General features: G+C 45.8%; 1 protein-coding gene across 2 annotated transcripts in view; it reads left to right on the forward strand.

Annotated features, from left to right (window-relative positions):
- nlgn3a (neuroligin 3a) overlaps positions 1–24,551 on the forward strand; it is a 121,193-nt gene that overhangs the window by 62,458 nt on the left and 34,184 nt on the right. For both annotated transcript variants that reach the window (XM_053428925.1, XM_053428926.1), the window contains one exon: positions 15,987–16,172. In XM_053428925.1, the coding sequence (XP_053284900.1) occupies positions 15,987–16,172 (186 nt within the window). The remainder of the gene's footprint in view (positions 1–15,986; positions 16,173–24,551) is intronic.

Here is a 24,551-nt window from a genome sequence, read left to right on the forward strand (position 1 = left end):
TGCATCACTGCAGTCCGTTGTTATTAGATTGCCGAGGAAGAAGAAAAAGCAAACGCAGTCCATCTCGCCTCCGCTTGGTTTCGTGTGAACTTTCAAGGGGATAGGGCGAACAAATAGACCTGTCTGAGGGCGTTTGACTCTTGTGCGTGTGGGGGTGTGAATGTGTGTCTGTGTTCGGATGTTTGATTGACACAGACGCTTGCGTCGATGAAACCACATAAAACATGACCAGCAGACAAACATGGAGTTGGCATTTGGAGTTCTCTGCTCAGGGGAGTACTCCCATGCCTGAGGGGATCGCGCTCACTCAGTTCTCTCCATTGGGTTCGGATGGGCCGTGCGCTGTGGTCTGATTGTAAAGAGGTCGTAGCTCTGTGAAGGAAGCCCCAGAGGCCACCTAGAACAATTATAAATATGTGTTTCTGGGTCACTGGAGCACAGTTACACGTCTGGTAATTCTATTCTATTTCCTGAGAGTGGAGGCAGAGGAAGTGGCTTTACTCTGGCTTTTGTCTGATTTGGAGATGTGATATCTCTGAGCCGGAAGCGCCACGCACGCTGCTTTGTTTGAAATGCTTTACACTTTGCCACAATGCTGCAGATTGGTCGTATACTTTACTCTGTATATTCTAATCTTTCTCCCCACAACTCAGTCGTCCTTAAGTCAACAGCAAGCTGTGCTGCAAACACAGCAGTGACAACACCAGTGTGCGAGCAGTAACCCAGCTACAAGTGAGCTAAGCCTTATATAAACATGGCCATCATTTCACTTATGCATAGCAGAGCATGCACCAGTGTAAGTAATACATCCATGAAAATAGGCCTCAGTTCCCCATAAATATTTGATGAAATCAACAATACAAGAACTGCAGAATACTACACAAGAACATGTGTGTAATTGAATTCATTTTTCATGTTAACAATGCTTTGAGCCTAATGCATTCATTGGAGGCTTTTTGCCAGCGGCAAGCTACAGTACCTTTCTCTGAGGCAGCATATATGCTGCTTAATATAGCAGTTATCAAGTTAACAATGCTTGACAGGGATTAAAATGGATATGGATTCCCGAGTGGCAGAAACTCAATGACACAGATCATATTAGTTGAACTGTTAAAGGTGTCAGACCCTGTAAGTCGAGTTCCGATTTGAGGTTGCATGTCACTGTCGTTCGTGACTCACACAGGAAGCTTGTAATCCTCTGACTCGAAATGTCACAATCAGCCAGGCTGGATTTAGTAGATTTTCACCTGACAGCACCGATAAACATGGAGAACGATTCACCTTCCTATTTTTCTTCGTGACATATGAACGTATCGGAGGGATGACTTAGGGTTTGCTTGTGATCAGCGCCTCCAGCTGTTACGTATGCATGAGAATATGGAACGATGTGCATTATCATAAATAGTATAAGGGCTGCATCAAGACAGATTATCTCCCGACTCAATAATTTTGCTGGGTTGTATCACACCAGTCTCAATTGATCACCGACCCCCATCATTTCAGACTTGAATTGTGTATCAATTATCTCCCCAGCTCAGGCACGCTGGGGCGTGAGTGCAGTCCCATATGATTTGGTATCTTACTCCTGGCATCCAAATGCATGTGCCTCCTATAAGGTAGCATTTTTCATGCAGGATTAAAAAACGCTGACTGTTTGCTGTGCATACTGCTCGCTTCATTTGCATTTTAATGTGCACCACCATTTACATTTACTAACAATACCACTGTGGTCAAAATTGTGGTTGAATTTATTATTATAGGAGTGAGGATAAATAGATGGGGGAAGGGGGGGGGGACGTGAGGCCTTTAAGAACATGGAAAGTCTCGGCTTTTAAAGATAGAAAGTCAACACATTGTTTCTGAGTAAACAAGTCCAGGGCCATTTGCTGGGGGCACCACTGCTCTAGTGCCCATTTCCCCACCATGTTGTAAAAGGCTAAATTAGCCTCCTCTGGAGCCAATATAGCTGAATTAAGGAGCTTAGAAAGGTCATACTCACTTTACATTTCAACCCAACGGACACTGCGGTAGGAATGCAATTTCATCTGCTTGCCTAGATCACCAGCAGAAACTTCAAAACTCGATGAGACTAAATATTCAGTCATTATTCCTGATCCCCTGTCATCCACCCAGAAGCTTTGCAGGTGGCTCGGGCAAAAATACCTCAGGTATCAAATATCTTTATGGCATTTCCCCAAATTAGGCCTCCGATCCACTGCATGTTTGGCCATCGAGCGACCTCGTTAAGTAAAATAATGAATGAATCGTGCAGGTAATTATGAAAACTGCTCACAAGCTGGGACTAATGCTTCTGCCGGTTTAATTAGAGCAGGGGCCTGCCACTCAAGGCTCTCCGCCGAGCCGATCCGCAGGACGGGAGCGTGGATTCTCGGGCTGCGAGGAGATAAGGTTCCTCTCAGGAGCTCAGAACGGTAGACATCTGCCACAGCAACGCAGGATGCTACAGGTAGCAACGCTGAGCACAATGAGCCACAGCCTGGCCCAGTTGTCCCGGGCTAGAGACAGGAAGAGCAGTTAACCACCTGCTTCCAAATGTGGGAGCTATTGCGGTGCAGTTAACCTGTCAGAGACAAGAGGAAAGTATTGTCATCAGCATATGCCTTGATGGCCCCGCAGAGAGCTTTAACAGACATTACAGAGCGTTATCCATAGCACAGGCCGTTAGTGGACGCTCAAGTGAAGGAATAGATGTGGGTTTTTTGGTTGTGTGTTTGTGTGTGTGTGTGTGTGTGTGTGGGTGATTCGATAAACACAATTGGCTTTATATCTGTTCTGCACATGCCAACCGTTTGCTGCTGATGCTATCAAAGAGCCAGAGGGGCTGACTGGAGCATTGACTGAAACAAGATGTCCCGCTAATAAGATTCAGTATCCTTCCTTCCATTTGAACGTGTCCATTTCTCCCCCATTATTGGCATCGCTGTTGAGTCAGTAAACCACCCTTGTAACCTCCAGGCAGACTGACTCGGAAGGGCACAGAGCTACCGACAAAGTGTGTCAGGCCGGCGAGAGCGAGCCAGACTCTCAGAGAGAGAGGTGACATTGGCCTTGACTGCCCACAACCACCACAAAGCAATCTGTATAATGAGTGGTTTCCCCTCTGACTGAGGTGACACTGTCATTTTGTTCATACATCGCAGCTCAATACATCCCCCCCCCCCCCCCCCCCCCCCCCCAACTGTAGTATGCCCTCCCAGGCCCGGAGGGAGAAGAGGAGACAGTGGGGATGGCACACACACAGAGAAAGCGATGAAAGAGTTCACCAGGGCAAATGGGAATATAGGCTTTATATTAAATGAAACGTTATCACATTGGTTCAGTCGCTTTGATTACAATTACAAAGAAACTATTTTTTAATTTTTTTTTCTATAATGCAAATATAATTCCCTCAGAACATTTGGCAGAAATTGGTTACACCTCCTTTACTTCTTTGGTGGATAATAAATGTTGACGCCCGTGTTGTTGTTTACATTATGTCTGTTTTGAAAATACAAGCGTGTGCCCCAGATAAGCCCATGGGCTTATGAGGCGCGCTGCCACGGTTCAAAACATATGAACTCACGAACGTCTGCCATCGAATAAAGCAAAGAGAAACTCGGTTAAGGGAAGAGATCTGGTGGGGATTGCATCAAATTAGGTGACTGACAAGCCCAGTAATCTGGAGCGCAGAGCATTTTTCATCTAATAACACTCGCAGACGTCCTTGGGAAAATGGAGTATGCGGCGTTGCTCAGCTGAGGGAGAGGGAGAGGGGACAGCGGAGCCGCCAGGGCGGGGGTCATGTTCGAGTACGGTGACAATTCCTTCCGACAACGTCCCATCGTATATTTGCATCGTCAGCACCCTCTTTTGAGCAGGGATGTCGTCTTTAATCAAATTACCTGCGAGAGCCGCTCCTTCTTTTATTAATTTATTGAAGGTGGTGGTGGTGGGGGGGTGGGAAGGGAGTCCGGGGGAATGGAGGCGCACGGATGAGCTCCTTTTTTTCGCGATGAGTGTGTTTGTGCTCTCTGAAACGTGAACCAGAGAGGCCTGAGCTAACAGGAGCTGACAGTGGCAACCGCCCTCGTGCTCGGCTGCGAGAGGACCAGTTGGCTTTTTCACTCGAGCCTCGTTAGGGAAATAGTGAGACGAGTCATGTGTGGCTCAGAGAGAGGAGCTGGGTCGGCCGCTTCTCAGAGGGAAAAATGGATCAGGTCTGACTGTAGACGTCAAGAGTTTGAGTCTCAGAAGCTGTTTTGTTAAGCTGTGGCGAGGATGGCAGGCATTTCCCTGTAATAGAGAAAAATGCTGAATTAGCCATGTTGATGAACCGTGCGTAATGTATTTGTGCTTGAGGTTAGAACCTTTAATTGAATTGATTTAAACTAATTGATTTTGTCATTGAAGATAAACCACAGCCAGTAAACGGAACGTGATGGCGGCACGGCCGGCGAAAATTAATAAGACGAGATGTAGCTCAGTCGCTGCACCACCTCTTCACCTCACTCCACTCTGTGCTTTGGCCTTTGGCTCTCAGGTGTACAGGGCGTCTGGACAGCCTTTGGGGCGCAGGGAACAAAGCCGCTGTGACATTTTATCTGACGGTAGCTCCTGTGGGGCCTGAGCCATGCTGCCGAAGTGTCAGGCAGATTTTAGCGCAATGAAGAGAGGGGGGGGGGGGGAGCCAAACAAACAGAGACCTGGCACAATCTCCCAAAGCCGAGCAGTGCAGACGAGCACAGAGACGTCCCCGGGGATCGCAGGATGCCGAGATGAAACAGAAAGCGAGATCTAACCTTTTTGTTGTTGTTGGAACCCAGTTCTTTAGTGCTGCTAGATTAAAAGGAAGAATGGTAAAGTGAAATGAAAAAGGGAACACTTCAGCGGAGACCCTTAGTGGAAGCAGGACTCCAATATCCATTGAAAAGGGAGAAAAATATCGTCATCCTTTGAAGGACATGGGGACAAGTGTCTTTTGTGTAGTACATGGCCTTTGTGTTACATGCAACAATACTAGACAGGCCCACTCCCTCCATTGCAGAAGTGTTATGGTAATCATAAGCACTATTTCAAAAGCTTTTCATCCATTTTTCATGCCTGATTGTTCTCAGGGTAAGAGAACAGGCATGTTTCATCAACAAAGGAATATGTGAAGCCAAGCAAGTCGAGTACCCTCACAAGGTGGAGTATTAAATTCTGCATATGCAGAAACATACTAGGTTCAGTTTCGATGAGATGGACGGATGCCAATAATGACATATTAAACATGGTCAGTGTTGGTTGGTATTGTTAATAAACCACATAACCACAGATTTACATTCCTGCGTTACCCATCCTGAATGCTTTGAAATATATTTGATTATATCATGACATGAAAAACCTCAGCGGGCCATGGATAAACCCTTGTCAGGCAATGGTAACTTTTTAACGTAGGAATAATGCTATTTCATACTAACATTATTATGACTTCATTTAGACCAGATGATGGCAAATAAATATATGGTTCATATAATCAGTTGTAGATCATGTCTGTTGTTATTGGTTACAAAGGTTACTGCATAACTATTGTATTATATGATGTACATTGCTGATTTCATTATGACATCATAATGACATCATGCCAACATATGATCGCGAATAGTTTTTTTGATCTATATTAGGTCCTGTATATTGTCCTATAGGAGGCAGAGATTCTTTAAAAAAACGCACTTTTCAAACTATACTTCCTTTTGTTTCTTCTACATGATTTTCATTTATTACAGGGCATCTTATGATAGGGAATCATGTTAGGATCAATAAAACCTTTAGATTGCTTCTATAGCTCTATTATTAGCAGAGAGATCTTGGAAAGTTTTTTTCTGAGCATTTTTTTGTTTATCCTGAATTTGACCACGACTGTTGAGCGATACACTCGAAAAAGTAAATCATCTGGGGAGAACATCCCAAGTGATATTCCCACTATGTTTGAGGAAAGCCCGCGCATGCATTGTTGAGCTGTGTTGTACAAACACTACGGACTCAATTATTAAGCTGTGATGCTTTCTTCAGCCTCAGATTTTAAAAGACACTTAAAAGAGGTACTTTTTAAGTGTCTTTAATTTGCTAAATGCAGATTTGGATGGGGTCAAATTAAGTGTGCAGCACAATTAGTTTCCCCCCTCACCACTCTCAATAGGGTTGGTATTAACCTCCTGATTCTCTGACAGAGGGATGAAGAGATACCCACCACTGATGTTAAGCTGGAACTGGAGCTGGAGCCCCAGGAGGCTCTGATAAAATCCCCAACTTAGCACTCCACTGTGCGCTGCGCAGCCCAGTTCAGCCTCACATGGCCCGGGCTGCCCTAGCCTACACCAAAGTGATCCTCTTGCTACGTCCTCCTGGAGTGAAGAAGAGGGAGATCATAAGGGAGAGAGGCAGAGGTCAGGTGGAGAAGAAAAGAGGGAGGCAGCAGTAAGTGAGGAGGTGCTGGAGGAGTAAGATGGTGACTGAGAGGTAGTTTAGCAGCGATGGCTTGGAGGAACGTCTTGCCGTGTCAAAGATCAGGCGGTAGTTTCAAACAATGCTTACTGCCTCTTACAGCATCAGACCTCTGAAAACAGAGCTTAACAACCTCCTTTATGGGCGGCCGACTTTCTGAAATCAGCCCGGCTCCATTAGTTAGCAGTGTCATGGCTTCTGAGAGCAAGGCTATAAACAACCGGCGAGCACCGTTTATACGTGAACTCACTTTGTCAGAACTGCTGCTCACTATGATGGCTGATCCAGATCTCATACCTTTTTCCACACCAGAGAGTAAATGCATGCTATTACCACTGGCCCAGGCCACTGCCCGCCTTGCCATCGTTCCGGCACTTCATTAAATTGATATTGTGGGAAAATGCACGGGCAGAGCCCAGTCTTTAGTTCGTGAACACACCCAGACCCTCTGCCAGTTCCCACTGGCTAGTGTGCTGGCCGTAGACCTTGTCAGTGTGCTTGGCTGTAAATACAAATGGTAATGAGTGACTGGCTGCTGCTGGGACCGAAAGCAAAAGTGCTGTCATAATTGAGTCAGATTAATGAAAGGAGCTCCACTGTATTCTAACAGATCAGTGCATCTTGTTAGAAGGCTGTGCCACGGTTTGGGGCATTGCGGGGGGGGGGGGGGGGGGGGGGGGGGGCTACTGTATGTGTTTGTGCGTGTGTGTGTAACCTGCAGATTGTGGGTTAGGTGGGTTGTTTTGTGAGGAACTAATTGAAATGAGAGGCGATGTGCGAGTCTCAGCCAACATGGCCGGTCCATTTGTCAGGGTGACATCACTGCACTCACACCCCATCCATCTCCGCCCGGCGCCACAGAGCCATGCTCCTCCTGGTGATTAATATCCATACCTCCCTCACTGCACTGCATTCAGCCAACCCCCCCCCCCTCACCAACCCCCTCCGCGAGCACACGCACACCCACAAACAAACAAATACTCACACACACACTGTTGGAAGCTCTCCTCTTCACACAGTGCACTGATCCACACTCGGTGCCATGGCACTCCCATTTAGTCTCTCATATACACTCACGGCCAGAGACCGGAGCCAAACAGGTTGCACACATAAACTTCCTAAACGTTCCAAACCAAAACCATCCTTGGTCTTTGGTGGCTTTGGGTATCACGTGATTTGACCTGGTATTTTGTGGGTGGGAAAAACATTTTGAAATCTATCTCTATTTGATTTATTTAGACCCGGCTGCTAATGTTTCACTGGAGCTGGACCCACTAGCATTAGCATATTCTGGGGCATTATGACTAAATGGTAAATGGACTGTATTTATATGGAGATTTTCTTATCTTGATGTCCACTCAAAGCCCTTTACACTACAGCTTTGCCCTTTCACACACATTTACACATTGCATCTATGTGCAGCACATTTTCTTTATCCCTATCGATGTCTTGCCCAAGGACACTTTGGCACCGAGAATGGAGAAGCCCTTGCTAGTAGACGACCTCCATTAAATAATTTCAAAGCATTTTGCTCTGTTCTGTCTTTGAGAAGCTTAAAGGACAAAGTGTGTGATATCCTGTTTTTCTTCTATCGACAACAAATCTGATAACATGGTCAAAACCAACAATGTGGTAGTTTATCTCTCTTCCTGTCTGCGGCACTCTAAACCTGTTTGTTCCCACTGAAGATAACATTCTTTAAAAAGAAGTCACTCACAGGATATATTAACACATTTTGTAAAGGGTTAATAAGAAATACAGTTGGACACTATAATTTCAAGCAAATAATACTCAAATGAGAATGTTGTATTTGTTGGGTACAGGTTGGTTTATATATGTAAATGACAGTGTCAGAGTTTATTGTAAATTTATATTTTAGAAACATATTTTATAGGTTTTTCATAATCTTGAACAAGAACAGAAAAACTATATAAAGCTTGTGATCCATTTGCCTGTTCATTAAAGTAAGAAACACATCATTTCACTAGACCAGAATGGTTGTAAAAGCTGGACGGGTTCACATGTGTAACAAGCTATTGTAGATGATCGCGGATCAGGCACAAACTTTTCTTTCAGCGTGTGATGCCGAAACATCAAATGGCATGTGTCCTATCAAGTCCTAGCTTCTTGTAAATTTGGAGCAACTTCCATATCAGAACACAACCCCACTGGCAGCCGCACCACTGTCTGTAGCCAAAAATATAATACTCTGCCGAAGACAAATAAAACATCACTCATACAGTACACACCACAGTGCTAAACCTGGGGAAAACAGATGTTCCCTTAATTCGCTGCCGTTGATTTGCAGCTGAAGTTGGACAGGTTTTTACAAATGAACAAATATGAAGAGACAGGATGCACTGTATCAGGAATAAAAGCCGTCTGACGCGGCTGCCACGGCTTATTTCGCAAGTTCTCTTGAGGAAGGTTCAAGCAAAACTAAGCTCATTATGTCCAGCTATCAGAGCTACTCCAACCTGAGGTGGAGAGGAGTCAGGCTTTGAAGATCCTCTAAATGATGACCTTTCTCTCCCACTCTGCTCCACTGATGTGCTTTGATAAGCCGAGCTCTGATCTCTTCCGCGCTATCACAGCGCATCACTGCACACCGCTCCGTCCGCCCTGCGCTGGGTGGTGCTAAACTTTCTCACCACGCCCTCAGATTACATCACCCAGACTTGCTGTCATGTTTCACCGCGCGTCTTTGAACTCGTCTAGCCACAGGCCAGGAACGTTAGTCCGGGCACCCTGAATACTTTTTTGCCGTGTTTAAACAGAGTACGGTGGATATACAGTGAGAATATTTCATTTAAATATATATATATATCATAATGGAGTAAAGGCAGCTCTTTTGGTCATGAAATTCCTACTGCATGTTCCTCCAAGTGGAACCAAAGTGCTGCTTAACCTCACAGTTGTGACTCTCCAACACCAGTCTCTCCCTCTCCCCCGGTGGGAGCGGGTGTGCCGCCCCCGTACCAGCTGCGAGATGCAAATTCTCCCATAATGTAAAAGCATTTCGATGTCTTTGAGAATCCACTGTCTGTGCTGTGTTCACTGAAAGCAAAAGATGTTAAGAGATATAAAGAGAGGAGAGAAGGCGTGGAGGGAAAAATCTGAGACGGAGAGTAGGACTCAGGAATACGGGAGACATGATAGGGAGAGATGCTGAAGGGAGAGTGGGAGGGAGGCACAAGGGAGCAACAGCCGCGAGAGCCGACAGCCGCTGCCATGGTCGCAGTGAGATTGATTGAGTGGCGTTCAGATGCCAGGGGTCATACATATGCAAACTGCTCATTTGTAGTTGCTGCCAGGGCCGCTGTCCACCCGAGCCCTTGAAAAGCGCTGCCTGACCACCGGGACGCGTCACACAATCAGATGAAGCAGCCCCGAACTCACATGTAGGACGAGCAGCAGCTGCCACGTGCACCACCCGCTCTAACTTTCAGTGTCTGTTCTCCGTCCCTGTCTGCTGTAACAAGGGCCTTGTCAGTCTGTAAGAGATCTGGGTTTTAGGGACTCAGATACGTGTCAGATGAGTTTTGGTCTTTGTGCAGTGCACATTTTCCATCTTGACATTGTGCTTTTGTTTATTTTTTTCAGTGCTTTGTTGCACACAAACTATATTTTCCATCTGAGTGGCTCAGCCCGTATGCAGCGTGCACAGTATGCACAGCGCTCTATCTCCAGCATCATGCGCCTTTCAGCACATCCACCTTCCAGCGAGCGGTATACCAGCAGCACACTCCGCTTCTATCTGTGTCACTACAGTTGCCGAGTGTCTGAGACTAATACTCGAGCCGAAGCATTTAGGTTTCTGTGAGTCATCGGGTTCGCTCACATTCTCAGGGCTTTAGCGAGCGCCTTATCATTCAGTTTGAAGTCACCCAGTGTCGAGGGTCGGGCCGCTGGAACATCATATGACTTTTCCGCCATTTGAGGCGATCTGATATTTTCTTTAAATATTGATTTGAGGTGAGGCCGGCAGGAACCCGGGGGCTCATACATAAATTCATTCTGCCATCATGCTATATTTATTAATACAGAAGTAATCATTTGTAGGAGTGACAATCAAAGTTTTTTCCCCCCTCAAGTCTTTATTTTCTCTTCCACCGGAAACAAGCATTTGGTTTTGGGTAAATGGTCTTCAGTGTTCAGGCTGCCATAAAGAGGCTTTCTTGTACTTGCCTGCCCTCTCTCTCTCTCTCTCTCTCTCTCTCTCTCTCTCTCTCTCTCTCTCTCGCTCTCTCCCTCCCTCCCTCCCTCCCTCTCTGTTTCTCCATGTCTCTCGCCCTACCGCTCTCAGATCCGACTGTGCTCAGGCCGTGCTATTGGGCAGCGAGCTGTAAACATGACCTGCACACTGATCCAAGTGGCAATCACCTTCATCAGGCCCACTTCTCCCCTCCTGTCCCCATATCTTCACCCAGACTTTTTTATCTTTGGGTCTGGTCTGTGTGCTCAAATCTTCACCCCACCAAAAAAAAGGAAAAATGATCAATCTTGTGGGAATGACTCCCTGTGTGGTGGATGGACCGCTGGGCATGCCCCTTGCTCATCATGAGCCTGACACACAGGCCCTTTATGTGGCTGTGTGGAGGGTGGCCCCTTTCCTCCGCTGCTTCTCATCCACACCCCAGAGGCTCCCATTCAGCCCGGGCCTGGCTGGGGGGGAAGTTGGATCTCTTTTGTAGTTGGGGATTCTTAGGGGAGGCTGTCAAGGCTGTGACTGTGTGGGCCTTTATTTCCCCAGAGAAGAGCAGAGGGGGAGAAAAGATAGAGGGAGAGGGCAAGAGGGAGACGGGGGGCGGGGGGGACTACCAAAAGGAGAGTAAGGACACAGACAGCCTTGTTAACTGCCAGCCCCAAAGAGGGAGAGGATGAGAGGGAGAAAGAAAAAGGGAAAGAGGCGAAGTCGAAGCAAGAATGAATCCAACAGAAAACCAGAAAACTTTCCCTCCGTTACGTCACTGCTGTCATTTCCATCCTCCTCCTCCTCATTTCCTCTACACCTCCCTATCCGTTCCCTCCATCTGTCCATGTGTAAGCTCACTCTTCAGCTCAATAACAAGCTTTTGCCCTCTCCCTCACCCTTCCTCGCCTCTCTCTCGCCCTCCGCCATTACTTCACACACATTCCATTATCTGGGAGACCAGGCTAAGAGAGATGTCTAGGGTCGGAGCGATCATTATCATCACCTCTTTCCGCTGCACTGTGAGTTATGGCCCGGCGTATAGGAAACAGACATTTAAATCATAATCAATAGAGCAATATCAATGCTGAGAGGCATGGCTAAAGGAAATCACTGCCGCGGCTCGGGAGGAAACAGAGACGCTTAGTTTAGACCGAGATAGTGGCGTGTGCTTATTGACAAATTATGACCCACAAATCCAAATCCACAAAATGCAATACGTGGCGGCATGCTCCAAGCTGCCTGTAAAATAAACTCTTATCCTGTTGATACTCAGGTGATGCCATGATTGTGGCACATTACTGGAACTGGGCTGGAAATGGAGAGGTAGTACATTTGATCCGTGGTCTACTGGAACGTGAGTGTCTGCTGCAGCACGGTGGAGGCTGAAGCTCAAGCACCGCAGAGAGGGGACGCTGTCACACTGCACACATTATCCGACCTTCTGATCATGTTAAGGTGACAGAGGCGACCAGGTTCTTCACAGGGGGGGGGGGGGGAGCTGTGCTACAGACACACAAGGTTTGGTCCAGCAAAGGGCGATGCAAGGTGACAGGCGGCGACCTGACCCGGCTGCGACCAGTCCACGGTCACCGCTGCCACTCCGACTGAGATCAGCGCCGAGTCTCTGACTCTGTGCTGCCAGGAGGAGGAAATACAGGTTCTTCATACGGCAGGAGTGCACTGCATCACTGTCAAGGCCGAGCAGCTTTGAGGCATGATACAAAAACACATCATGTAATCAGTCAGGACAAATTACAGTTGTGCCATGAGAGGAAAGTGCCCAGAATCACTGTTATTAACTCATACAGCCCGTTTGCAGTGAATAGATGACGCTCATGCAAATTCCATGTCCACTTCAGCTGACACGTGTGGGCAGGTTCAGCTCCATATTTGGAAAATCTTTGTTTCGGCCTCTGAGAAAATGAGAGACCTTTCTTGTTGACATGACCTTTTACGAGTGATGCTTACATAACGTGTTTTCTACACAGATCTTGTGAAATATATTTTGTATTTGGCGTACATGACTTAAGAGGGTTGGCATAAAAAAAGATCATTATATGATTCTCTCCAGCGTAGTTCAACTGCAGGCCATTTTTTCCTTTTCTCTATATTTGGCGTCCTCTGTCCTTCAAAACATTTTCCACTGAAGCACTTGAGCTTGGTACAGAAAACAGTGTCTTGTTTTTAACAGAGAAAAAAGCATCAGTCAAATCATATTTGACTAAGATATTCCTCCTGTGGATTTACAGCAAGGCTCGGGTCCCGCCTCAGTCATCGGGTCTGACAATGTGTAAACGCAACTCACAACAGGCTAAATTAATGTCACAGAAGAAAATTAATTCACTCTCAAATTAATTTGTATTCACTTTCCTGCAAAAGCAGCAGATCAACTCGAGCTCTTTACTATTTAATTAATATTTCATGTTTGTTGAATTAACTTGACTGGGACACACTGTAATTATGTATTCTGTCTGTGCCAAAGTCGATTGGTCAGATCATTTGAAAGAGAATTTGCAAACTGATTTGAATCCAAGCATCTAATGAAGACACATCTCACAAAGATGAAAAATATTCTTTAATTACAGCAAATATGTTATAATTAAAATCTTATTGTATGGCGGCACAGCTCTGCTCCATGTCAGGTTGAGAAACGCAGTCAAGCACATAACGAGCCTGACCAAGTAGCAGCAGCCCAGAATCCCAAGGTCCTGTGTAGGTGGGAGCTGTGAACACAGTGCAGTGCACATCACGGTTCATGTGCAGCCAAAGCCCACGCAGCGCTGATCAGACGGGGATCATCTGCTACATGTGGAAATCTATCATCCAGTCCCTGGTGAGAGAGGAGATATTGAGATAACTAAAACCAGCGACAAAGTGAATCCCTATATGTAATGTGTGTCTGTATTTAATAATTGGAGTATGAGATAGGTTAATATGTTTCTGTTCATTCTTCTAGAAAATCTGACTTAAAGGCCAGCAGCTATACTAAAGTGAAGAACAAAGGAAATTATTCATTAAATGAAAGGTTGAAACACCTGCAGAGCACATGCAGGAACACAAGAAGGACTGCTATAAATATGTATATATATATATTTTTTAAAGTCTATGCATGATGACAATTATTTTTGCTATCATAATTGCTTTGCAAAGAAAATAATTTTGGTCACATTTCCAATTAAAACATAACCAGCGGCTATATGAGATCTTTTTTTTTTTTAAATGGTGCCCGCAGCGCAACCTGTCCAAGATACTGTCTTCCCCATGCACAGTTTAATGACCAGTTTCATTTATAGATGCAAAGAAATCAACACGGCTAAACAAAGAGTCGCAGCAGATGAGACTATTGAGTTGCGCTCCACGCTGCCAGCTGGGGCTCCAATTCTAATGATTTACATTTTGTCATTTAGTAATGCCTCGTGTCGCAGTGCCAAATAGATAATGTTTATTATATATTTTCAATTTGGTTAACAGTTGCACGGAGTCCCTTTTACCTGCCAGTCTCCTGACATTTCTTAACCCATCTGACACACACTTGGTGAAGTGTGAACCATTTCGCAAATGAGGGTTATTCTGGGAGAGTCATGTCTCCTCTCACCTCCCCCCCCCCCCCCCCCCCCAGCCCCAGAGCCACCCAGGCGAGGGTTGTAAAAGCTGTTGTCCTTTGGTTATGACAGAACGGGAGGAGCAGCCGCAAGAGAAACAGAAAAGGAAAAAGCTCTTCAATGGGATCGAGTCGCCCCTCCGTCCGTGTCCGTCTCTGTTCCTTCGCCTGTCTCTTCCACTCGCTCTCTCTCTGCATGTGCCCTGCCGCTCTGTCATCCTCAGGGATGCGTCTGAAGGAGACCATCTGTTGATCCATTTGTCTCCTGCCTTTGCTTCCACTGCCACCGCCTCTCCACTATCGATGATCAGGCCTGGCCTTTCCCCTGCCCACCCTCTTTGTTGCTGCCACCAGGCACCCGGGGGGGAGGCGGGTGTGCTGCCGGGGTTGGGGCAGGAGATTGTGCCCTCTATAGTTTATGATTCACACAAAGAGATAGAATAAGTAGACATCGGCCGACATGCATCCTGTTTTGTACAAACACACCATAAATAGCTAATGAGCCTGGAGCAGCTGCTTTCTTATCTGAGTGTTATCTACAGTGTGCATCATTGGGCTGACCTGAGTCAAAAAAAACAACCAATTTTTTTTTTTTGCATTGCTGATATCAAAACTATTCCTATTTCCCACCCACCCTTAGGACTTATAAACAGAGAGCTTATCATTACATGGAGGCATAGACCATGAAATAGATGTTAGAAACAATGCTGAGGGACCATCACTGGAAGCCTGCGAGCATTCCCCACCGTCACATTTATTGCTTGTGAAGTGTTTGCCGATATTGCCACTAAAGAGAGAGGGGTCTTGGTTTCCATGCATGTCTCCCAGCTGTCTCCGCGTGTGCATGTTCAGGTGCTTGATGGACACTGTGTCCACTGTGGGGACTTCGGGGATGGCTTGCCTTTGATCTTCTCCCGCGACTCTCGATTACCCATCATTCAGTTTGGCTTAGGCCCCGGAGAGCAGCTGCGAGAGGGAGGTGTGTTAACATGAGCTCGGATGTGCCCGAGAGAGGCTCGCTGTCCAGCTCAAGCATCATACAGCAGATTACACAGACACGGAGGAAAATGTGCACGGACAGTGGCTGTTGTAAATGTTTAGGCTGAAAGTATGTGGCACTACATGAGCATGAGAGGGAATCCAGACGCTGCCCGGGGAAGATGCTGACTCTGATAGGAAATATAATGAGGTCACAGTCCATATCTAGGTGTACGGGGCATCAAAATGATTGTAAATCTTATTATCCTGTCTTTTTCTGTCTCTCTCCCTCCCCGTCCGTGGAGTTTTCCTAGATTCCATAAGGTTTTCATCAGGACTGCTCAATATATCTGATGATAGGTGTACACCCTTGGAGACATGCCATTGATTTCCCATAAGGTGCAGATGACATGTGGTCACGCACACTCCTATTTTACCAACAGCCGTGTTGACTAATAAGTCACGAATTCTCTGCTGCTGTCTCCTGGAGTGATTTTCATTTGATAAAAATTGGGGTGGGGTTAGCCAATGTGGATAACCTCTTGTGTTTGCAGGTGCACATAGAAAATTAATAGCTGTGCTGTTTATGCAGGCTGCTACCACCTGCAGACTACCTACTTCTCTATTCTGGTTCAAGGCTCATTTAAAATATGTAAAACAATCGTGCGTTGATTTGATTTTATCTGTGCAGGTTTTTAATCTCTTAAATCCCTGTATGTTTTTCCGCAGGCTTCCTCAGCACCGGTGACCAGGCTGCTAAAGGGAACTACGGGCTCCTCGACCAGATCCAGGCTTTGAGGTGGATCAGCGAGAACATCGGCTTCTTCGGCGGCGACTCCAACCGCATCACTGTGTTCGGTTCTGGGATCGGAGCCTCCTGCGTCAGCCTGCTCACCCTCTCCCACCACTCTGAAGGTACAGCACAGCAGGGTTTGGGGGGGGATGGGTGATACGGCAGCGGAGCTCATGCCTGCTTGTGTGCAGGCTGGTGGTATTAGAAACTGGTGACGCAGGCCACACGTGATTGAGTAATGCATTTTACTGTACTCGGCAGCGTAGTGAATGTTTTTAAGAGGCAGGTGTTTGCATTTAAATCACCCTGTCACTCATTCCCATTTGGAAATTGGAACCCCAGGGCAGATTTGAAACCACATGTGGGACTTGACACACTCTGCTGGTTTGCCGGAATCACGCGTGTCAGAAATAAACATGTCGGTGTAACGTGTCTCTGTGAGCAAGATAAAAAATGGACAGTGTGTACATGGGAGAGCTTTTTAGCGGCAGCCACGTTCATGCGAAATTACAAACACACTCCCAATGTTCTCCTTGTAAGCAATGCTGTTTATCTGTTGGCTTCCTTAACGCCACTTCATGATGATTTACTGCCCAACTAGGCCGTGTCTTTAATACTAAATGCAGCATGTGTGCTTAACCTGCACATGGGATAGACTTCCCTAATACTCAGGATCCTCTAATGCATCGTTCTATTAAGATGGAGTCCAACTGCTTAAATATAAGTCCTTGCAGGAAGTGCCTTGGCTCATGTGAATGAACTGCTGCTTTCAGCTCCGACCATGAATGTCAACCTCCAAGTGCACCCTGCAGAGCCAAGTGGACACCGCATCATCCTTAAGCTGGAGTTATTACATGTTTACCTCGCTGGTGTTAAAAGCTGGCTGGTTGCTTGTTTCCTGTAATTGATAGCAGTGTCTCTATGTCTCTGTTGTTCCCCCCATTGTTTGTGCTGTGGTTTTATTCCACTTGAGAAATCTTTAGGTTGAGGCCCGCTCGGTAGACAGCTTGTGAACATGTTAACAAGCCACAACTCTGCTTTGGACACACATGGTTGGAAACGTGACACGGGGCTTTTATTGTACATTACAGAGAAGAGAACTACATTAAAGAAATCACTCTAGCGTTAGAGAGCGGATTGGTCTCAGACGATACTGTGGTCAGGAAACTATCACACAGCCGGCGAGCACCGCACACACTAACACACAGTTCTTCTTCTTGTCACTAGGCAGAGTGAAATGTCTCTCCAGTCGGATTTTTGATTAGTAAACAAACGTGCATTTGAAAGAGGTCATTTGAGCTGTTTTTCTCTGGGTTCCAACACAGTGCCAGGGATTTGTGATTTGTTTTTGCGTTCTCAAATTTGCATTAAAGTGTTACTAATTGCCTTGATTTCCTCCGATGAATGATGACTGCTTTTCGATTGAATTTTCAACACAAATGCCTTTTTTATTCATACTCCATAATGCTACGCTCCATGTAGCATGTTATTATACTGCCACTGAAACCATCTCCTCTGCCTTCCAGTAAATTGGATATTACCGGGTCTGTTTTTTTTCCCCTGAATGAAAATGTAGGCCCCACTGATGGGATAAAAAAAAAAAAAGGAGCCGGTAAAACTTGAGGGATCCTAGGAAATTGAAACAGGAAGCCTTCATATCACGCCAGGATTCTTGCTGCGAATGTTACCAATGGCAATCGGATTTCTCACAGTCTCTCTCACAGCACAGATTGATGTAATTATATAAAGTTTAGGACTGGAGTGGGCTGCAGGATGAGACAGGAACCCCAAGTGAAGAAATGTCTATTTGCACCTGCTTTCCCAACCTCCGCTGTGCCCCCCTCCCCCCCCCCCCAGCAGTCGTAAACCGTCAACGCGAAAAAGTGGTTGGATGTTCCCGTTGCCGAGACAACGCAGTAAACAAGAAAACGAATCAAAGCGTCTGAATGCGCATAGCGGTAAAAAAGTTAAGTAAAAATCTATAATGAAATGAATTATACACTGTGGCATGAGCTCACCTGGTTTCAGGTGGCCTCTAGTTATGGATTTATGTCATGATTTCCTATTTCCATTCGCACAGTGTTGCCTTAAAGTGCCTTATATCAAGTTTCCCAGTTTGCACTCCAAATGTAAATTAAGTCAGTAATTGTTAACAATGCACCATTGCTCCTCCCTCATGTCCTGATTTTACTTGTTAGACAAATAAAATACCCACACACGCTCCTCAGAATAGCGGTGTCACACTGAATTCTGCCACACACACACAGACGTGCGCTCACACACAAACATTTTCCCTCACCTGCTGCTCCGATGTGGGATAAGCGAAGCCCAGGTAAAAAAAAAAAAGGGGGGGGAAGTAAATCAGGGATGACACAGTGTTCTGGAGCTCCCCGGTGTGTCGGTGTATTTAATGACAGTATTCCCACCCTTACTGTACACCGTCTGTCATCACTGCCTACAGTGCATAGACTCTCCATCGAACAGAGACTCCTTTTATGCCTGTTGGTGGCAGAACGACAACTTACTTCAGACGCTCCTCCTGAAGCCTTTCTAATAAGCTGGATCCTCCTATATCACCGTACCCCTCTGGCCTTTCTCTCTCTCTCTCTCTCTCTCTCTCTCTCTCTCTCTCTCTCTCACTCTATCTCTCTATGATTGCCATCTCCTCTGGACTGGCCCCGGTTGCTTCTCCTTGTGGGCGTGCCGGGGGCTCCAGTCACAGGCTACATCCATCACCGAGCCTCGTCCTCCTGGCCCGGTTGCCCTCTCTTGAGGCTTGGATTTCTCACACCCCGGTCCCTGCCCCGGCCTCCTTCATCTAATCTCCCCCCTCACTGCACCCATCTGTCTCCCCCGCCTCCGCACACAGTAAAGGCGTATAAGCCATATACGCTTTCTCTTCATGTGCCAGCGTGCCTCACTCCCTCCCTACCTCTCCATGTACCCGCTCCCCGGTCGGCAGCATTCTTGTTGCGTTGCTATTAATAAGATGGCTGCCTTGTGTGCTACATGGCAAGTGATGGAGCTGCAAATCTGAGACTTTGGAAGGAGAATGGTCATTAAAAGCAGTCTCTCTCAGCAGGAGAGTGTTTTTGACCGGCTTATTAAATGTAGTCCAACAGTTGTGTTGCCACAGAGAGAAATCTCTCTCCCCATCTTCTTTTTTCTCCGGCTTCAAACGGAAAACGGCTGAAGAAGTCCAGAAGCAAGGACTTTCGCCAGTCCCATGTATTTTCTATCTGGCATTGTGTGGGCATTTACTGAACGTGCAGATTTAGCCTTTTTCTCTATCTCCTAATGATCGTTGTGATATAAGGGAGAGATAGCTCCTTACGCACGTGTACAGAATACCAAGTGGCGGATGACTCAGTTGTGCATTTGAGCATATATCTCTTAATGTGAGTCAACATCTGTTTCACCCCACACAACCTTCAGGAGACATACTGTATCTCCATGCATGGGTCTGCATCAGTGTGCCTTTCCCAGCGGTCCGAGTATATGCACGCAGGAATATCTGCCCACAAAGCACACATGAGGGAAGGGCTAGTTGTAGAGGCACTGAAGGTCATTTGGTTTCTCTTTTTTTTCCTCTCTTCCTGTAAGCAATCAGGATAAAAGCTCTGCTTCGGAGGAAGTGCTCCCCTTTTAATGGAACGTCTTGGACATTAAAGACAGCTAGTGTGGAGGATCCTTCATGCCAATGTCAGCTTTCATTTTTATTAAGACTTCTGGGTTATTGAGGACCATAAATGTGCATGTTAAATGCTTGGGTTTTATTGCAGTGGTGCAATGAGTACCAAGGCTGTTTAATGCAAGACACCAGTGAAACCACTTGAACCATAAGTATTAAGGGGCAGACAGGTACTGGGTTCTCAGGGAAGGGTGGCAAGTATTTCAATCCACAGAATAAAAGATGATAAAAGTGAATGGGAGCATTGTGGGATGTGAAGTCAGAGGGGATCTGAGAGATTGTCACGCCAGGACATTCTATCCAAATCAAATATGAGATAATAAAGATATTCTTAATGGCTGCTCTTCATAGTGAACTACTTCCTGTGGGGTTTTCTGAAGGTGATTTAAGGTTCAGGTCGTCTGGGAAAGGATGTGAATTGGAAGTCATAGGAATTGATGTATTACTGGACAATTTCCTTGGGCTGATGGCTGAATAACTCCTGCCTCTGTACGAGCGACTTGAGAGTGAGACACAAACTGCCATATCCTTCATGATCAAGTATGTACATTCATTGAATGATCTGAAGGGAAAATGGCTGCTGAAGAAACATCAACCTAACATTTAATGACACACACATCTGAATGAATGTGGCATTTACATTAGTAGCCCATTAGAGGATTAGCAGGTTAAACGGTGGAGGGAGCAGAAAGTCTAATCCAATGAACGCATTTCATCTGACATATTAACTTAATGAATAAGTAAACACACTCAGTGCTTGAAATTATTTGATTAACCGATTCATATTTCTCACTAATCCACTAAAATGTATCGATTAGTTTGTGATGGTCAGATTATTGTTTTAAATATCTGTACTGGTTAGTGTTTCAATTTGAAGAGACAGCATCATGCATCATGCTTTTGATATTGTAGTTATTACATAGAAGTAGCCATAATAATAATTTGTCAACAAAAAAGTTTGATCGTGGCTTGATGGTATAGATTTTACACTACTGGAAATCAAGTTAAATCTTACTTCATTTGTAAATATAAGCTTTTTTATCACATCAGTTGCTTTATTAATTTGTATAAAAACACTGCACATGCAGTATTCAGTGATACGGCCTAATGTGATGGCCCTGGTTCAGGAGGTGAAAGTCATGCATCAAACAAGGTTTAATGAGGTTTTATGACTTTTATGTTACGCCCCTCATACCGGTAAATTATTTATGTTGTTTTTAATTTGGCTTTTATTTATTTTAATGAGTTTCTTTAATTGTTAGTAAGTTATCTGCTTTCCTGCATAGTTTTATAACTGGTATACTGTAGAGATAGTAGATACCATAAAGAGACACAGTGTTTCATATATATGTGTTAGTGCATAAAACTGTGAGCGCTGCGTTTTATATTCAAAGCATTGTGTACATGTCTAATGTTTGGATTTCAAGAGCTGACAACACATTTATTATGATTAACAATTAACTGATTAATTATGAAGTCAATCAAATTATCTTAGTTAATTGGAAGCTTTTCTGAATATGTGAAAATCTGACATAAACTAATTGATTCCAGATCCAGAAACAGTCGAACAAAAAATAACGAGTATATGAACATATGAGTCAGTTGGTAAATTGTGTCGTCCAAAGTTTGACTCTCACATATGCGGAGAGCAGCAGGAGATGTGCGAGTGAGACACGTTCACAGCAACAGGAAAATGTGCTGAGGAACTGACTCAGACATTCATGTTCCCACATGCAGCCTCGCCAGAAAGTGTCTCGACTTCAGTGCACGTCTTAAAGCAGCTTGGGACATGTTTGAATTTGTGTGAGTTCTTGGTGTGTATTCAGTTCTGATATTTAATCTATAGGTAAACATGTGACTAAATTCACTTTCTAAAATACATGTACATCATCCATTGAAGGGTGAATTATTGTTAATAATTTAATCACATTGTAAATGCAAAAATATTCAGAGAATTAATGTGATTTAGAGAGAGTCTCCGCCTGAATGACTTCACCTATAACAGAGGAAGGAGGGTTAGGAATCGACACTGCCTTGCAAGGTCTCGTCTGAGGCCATCTTTTGTTTGTTTTCTTTCTGCTCAATCTTCGCAAAATGATTACTGGTCTTTTTCTGGCAAGCACCTAACATGTGGACCTGCAGCGTGACGGAAATACGACTGACAATAACATTTACTGGACCCTGAATCAATCTGCCTCCGACAGTCCGGCTGCCGTTGTGGGATTCAAAGGCTGCGTTGCCATGAGCACCTAACGTCTGCTCTGACAATCCCTTACCGTGTACAAGTAGGCCTGTAGTTGTCCTCAGAGGGACCAACACAAACTCTGTTGCAGTGCCGCTGCTCGGAATTGTAAGGAGGTGTTGCACTCATTCATTGCTGCATGTTGAAATATTGATACATAATCTAAGGCTAACACAAACACTGGTCCAAATTACCCAATATCCTACACGATGAAGGAGGCCAACAGATGCTCAGAGGAGGAGAGTGTGAGTGTTACACTACACCACTGCTTTAGCTGTAATGTTACATCTGGCTTTGACCTTTTGAAAATGACAAGTGTGGGTTTCCTCCCTCGAAATGAGACCCATGGGTTGTCTTTGTGCAATGGCCTGCAGGCCTGCACTCCCCCCCGCTTCGTAACGTCCCCGTGCTGAGCGCTCATCACACAGATCTGGGGCTGCGATCCATCCTCCCTCGGTGTCAACTTCATTTCTGTGGGTTCGGCATCCTGGAGCCGCCATCCATCGCCTGCAGTTTAAGCATTAAATAAAGGCCCCTTGCACGAGCCGGATTGTGAATTGGAGTCACCGGGAAAGATAGCGGCGAAACCACATTCCTTATTCATGCAAGATGCAGCTGTCATTGTTGTGCAAATGCATTGTGCTTGAGAAAAAACGGAGACGATTCTCGAGGTTGAATAGACCCCATTTCTGAGGCATTCAGAGACTCGACTCTGTAAAGTTACCTGGGTGTTTGGGGCAACAGAGGACCTCCATCTCAAGGTTTGATTTGGCTGTTTGCTGAAAGGTGTCTGTGCGTCTCAGGGTGTGAAAAGAGCCCTATGCAAGATGAGAGAATGGGGACGAGCCTTGTCAGGTGCCGTATTCTTCCACCCCGATTGACAAGAGCGATAATTAAACCAGGGGGATGCCGTCTCTGTGGAACAAGAATGCTTGTATTTATTTACGCTGACTATTCAGCTTTGTTGTCTGCAATATACTGGGGCGTCATTGTGTGGGAAAAAGCAAACAGATTTTTAGCAAGTGGTCTTGTGGCATTTTCCCGTCGCTCTTTGAACAAAGAACCATTATTTTTTACGAAACAAAGATTGAAAAAAACCAATCAACTAAAAGGTATTACTCTCCTTTGAACTCGGAATGGGCCTAATTCAGGCAGGAAATAGTTTTTTCCCTCCTCACTACTCACCACTGCAAAAGGGAAAAGGTATCGAGCAGAAGAAAAAAGGAGGCCCTGTGGAGTAATTTGAGGTGGGAGGGGTGGTATTAGGGTAAAGATGACTCCACTGAGGTCAGATAGCCAGTTTAAGGTAACACTCCTTAAAAGAATATCCAGCCGGGCTGTCCATCAGAGGGAGGCAGCTTTACCTATCCCTTGCCAGAAGAGAGTGGAGGAATGAAGAATTGACAAATTGCCTGAAAACGGTGAAGGCAGTTCATTCTGGTAGTCCAGCCATCAGTCTGTCTCTGCTTGCAGCCGGTAGTTGAGCCAATAAAGCATAGAATTATAGGTGTTAAAGAGCCGAGTGGTGGGTCAGAGAAAGAAGCGGGGGATAATTGAGTACTTTAGTAAATCCATGCCTCCATCCACCACGGTAATAGCTCAGTGCAATGCATATATGAGATATACCTGTGGCCCCATATCCACAACTGTACCGATGAGGCTGGGTGGCCTGAGCGGCATGTGGCCCACACGGCCCATCTCGCCGATATCCTCCAAGACAATACAATGAGACCCATCTGGTGATGTATCGCCAAGATTGCTTTTGGAATCTAATCGCAGCTGATGAACGAGGTGACTACAGAATATGTCATCTGTTGACGACCTGCATTCCCCAGTGAAGATGCTGGCGAGTCATTAGTTCAGGTAGATGCCATATATGAATCATTCTTGATAAATCACTGTCAAGGGCGCACTCATACACCTGCTAATGGACAGTGACAGTCGGCCTTGGCAGAGGGGGGGACGGCGCTGCAGCCCGCCATTGTTTGATCCTGTTAGGCTTTAGATCAATTAAACCAATAGCTGCATCATATTGCTCCCAGACGGTCTCGTCTGTTTCCTTTCCTGATTGGTGTAATGACTTGATGGAAATATCAGCCTCACTGTCTGTCTCGTCTGCACTGCCTCCATCTCCGAGGCATTTCCCCCTGCTCCCTTTTCCCTTTTCCTCATAGCAGTTTCTTTCTTTCTTTCTTTCTTTTTCCAGTACCCGCCCTCCCCCGTGTCTCTCTTTTCGTCTTCTCACCATGTCTCCCTCTCTCTGCCTCACTCTTTCTCTCTCTGGCACCAGTGTAAAGCATCCATTATAGAGCGATGCATGGGTGTCTGTGTGAGTGGGAGAGAGGGACTTGGCACTCCTCCCGCCCCACCTGCAGAGGAAGCACTGACAGCTGAGCACTGGGGGCTCCTCGCTCCCCCTCCTCCTCCGCCCATCTCCGCATCTCTGCTGACCTCCCTCCTCCTCTCACACCTTCTCCATCTCTCGCTTTCTCTCACCCTCCCTTCATTCCCTCTGGTTCCACACATATTGGCCCAATTTCTGCCACCGCTCACTAGTTTCCCATACGC

Source organism: Pleuronectes platessa, chromosome 8 (assembly GCF_947347685.1).
Source record: "Pleuronectes platessa chromosome 8, fPlePla1.1, whole genome shotgun sequence".
Classification (NCBI taxonomy): Eukaryota; Metazoa; Chordata; class Actinopteri; order Pleuronectiformes; family Pleuronectidae; genus Pleuronectes; species Pleuronectes platessa.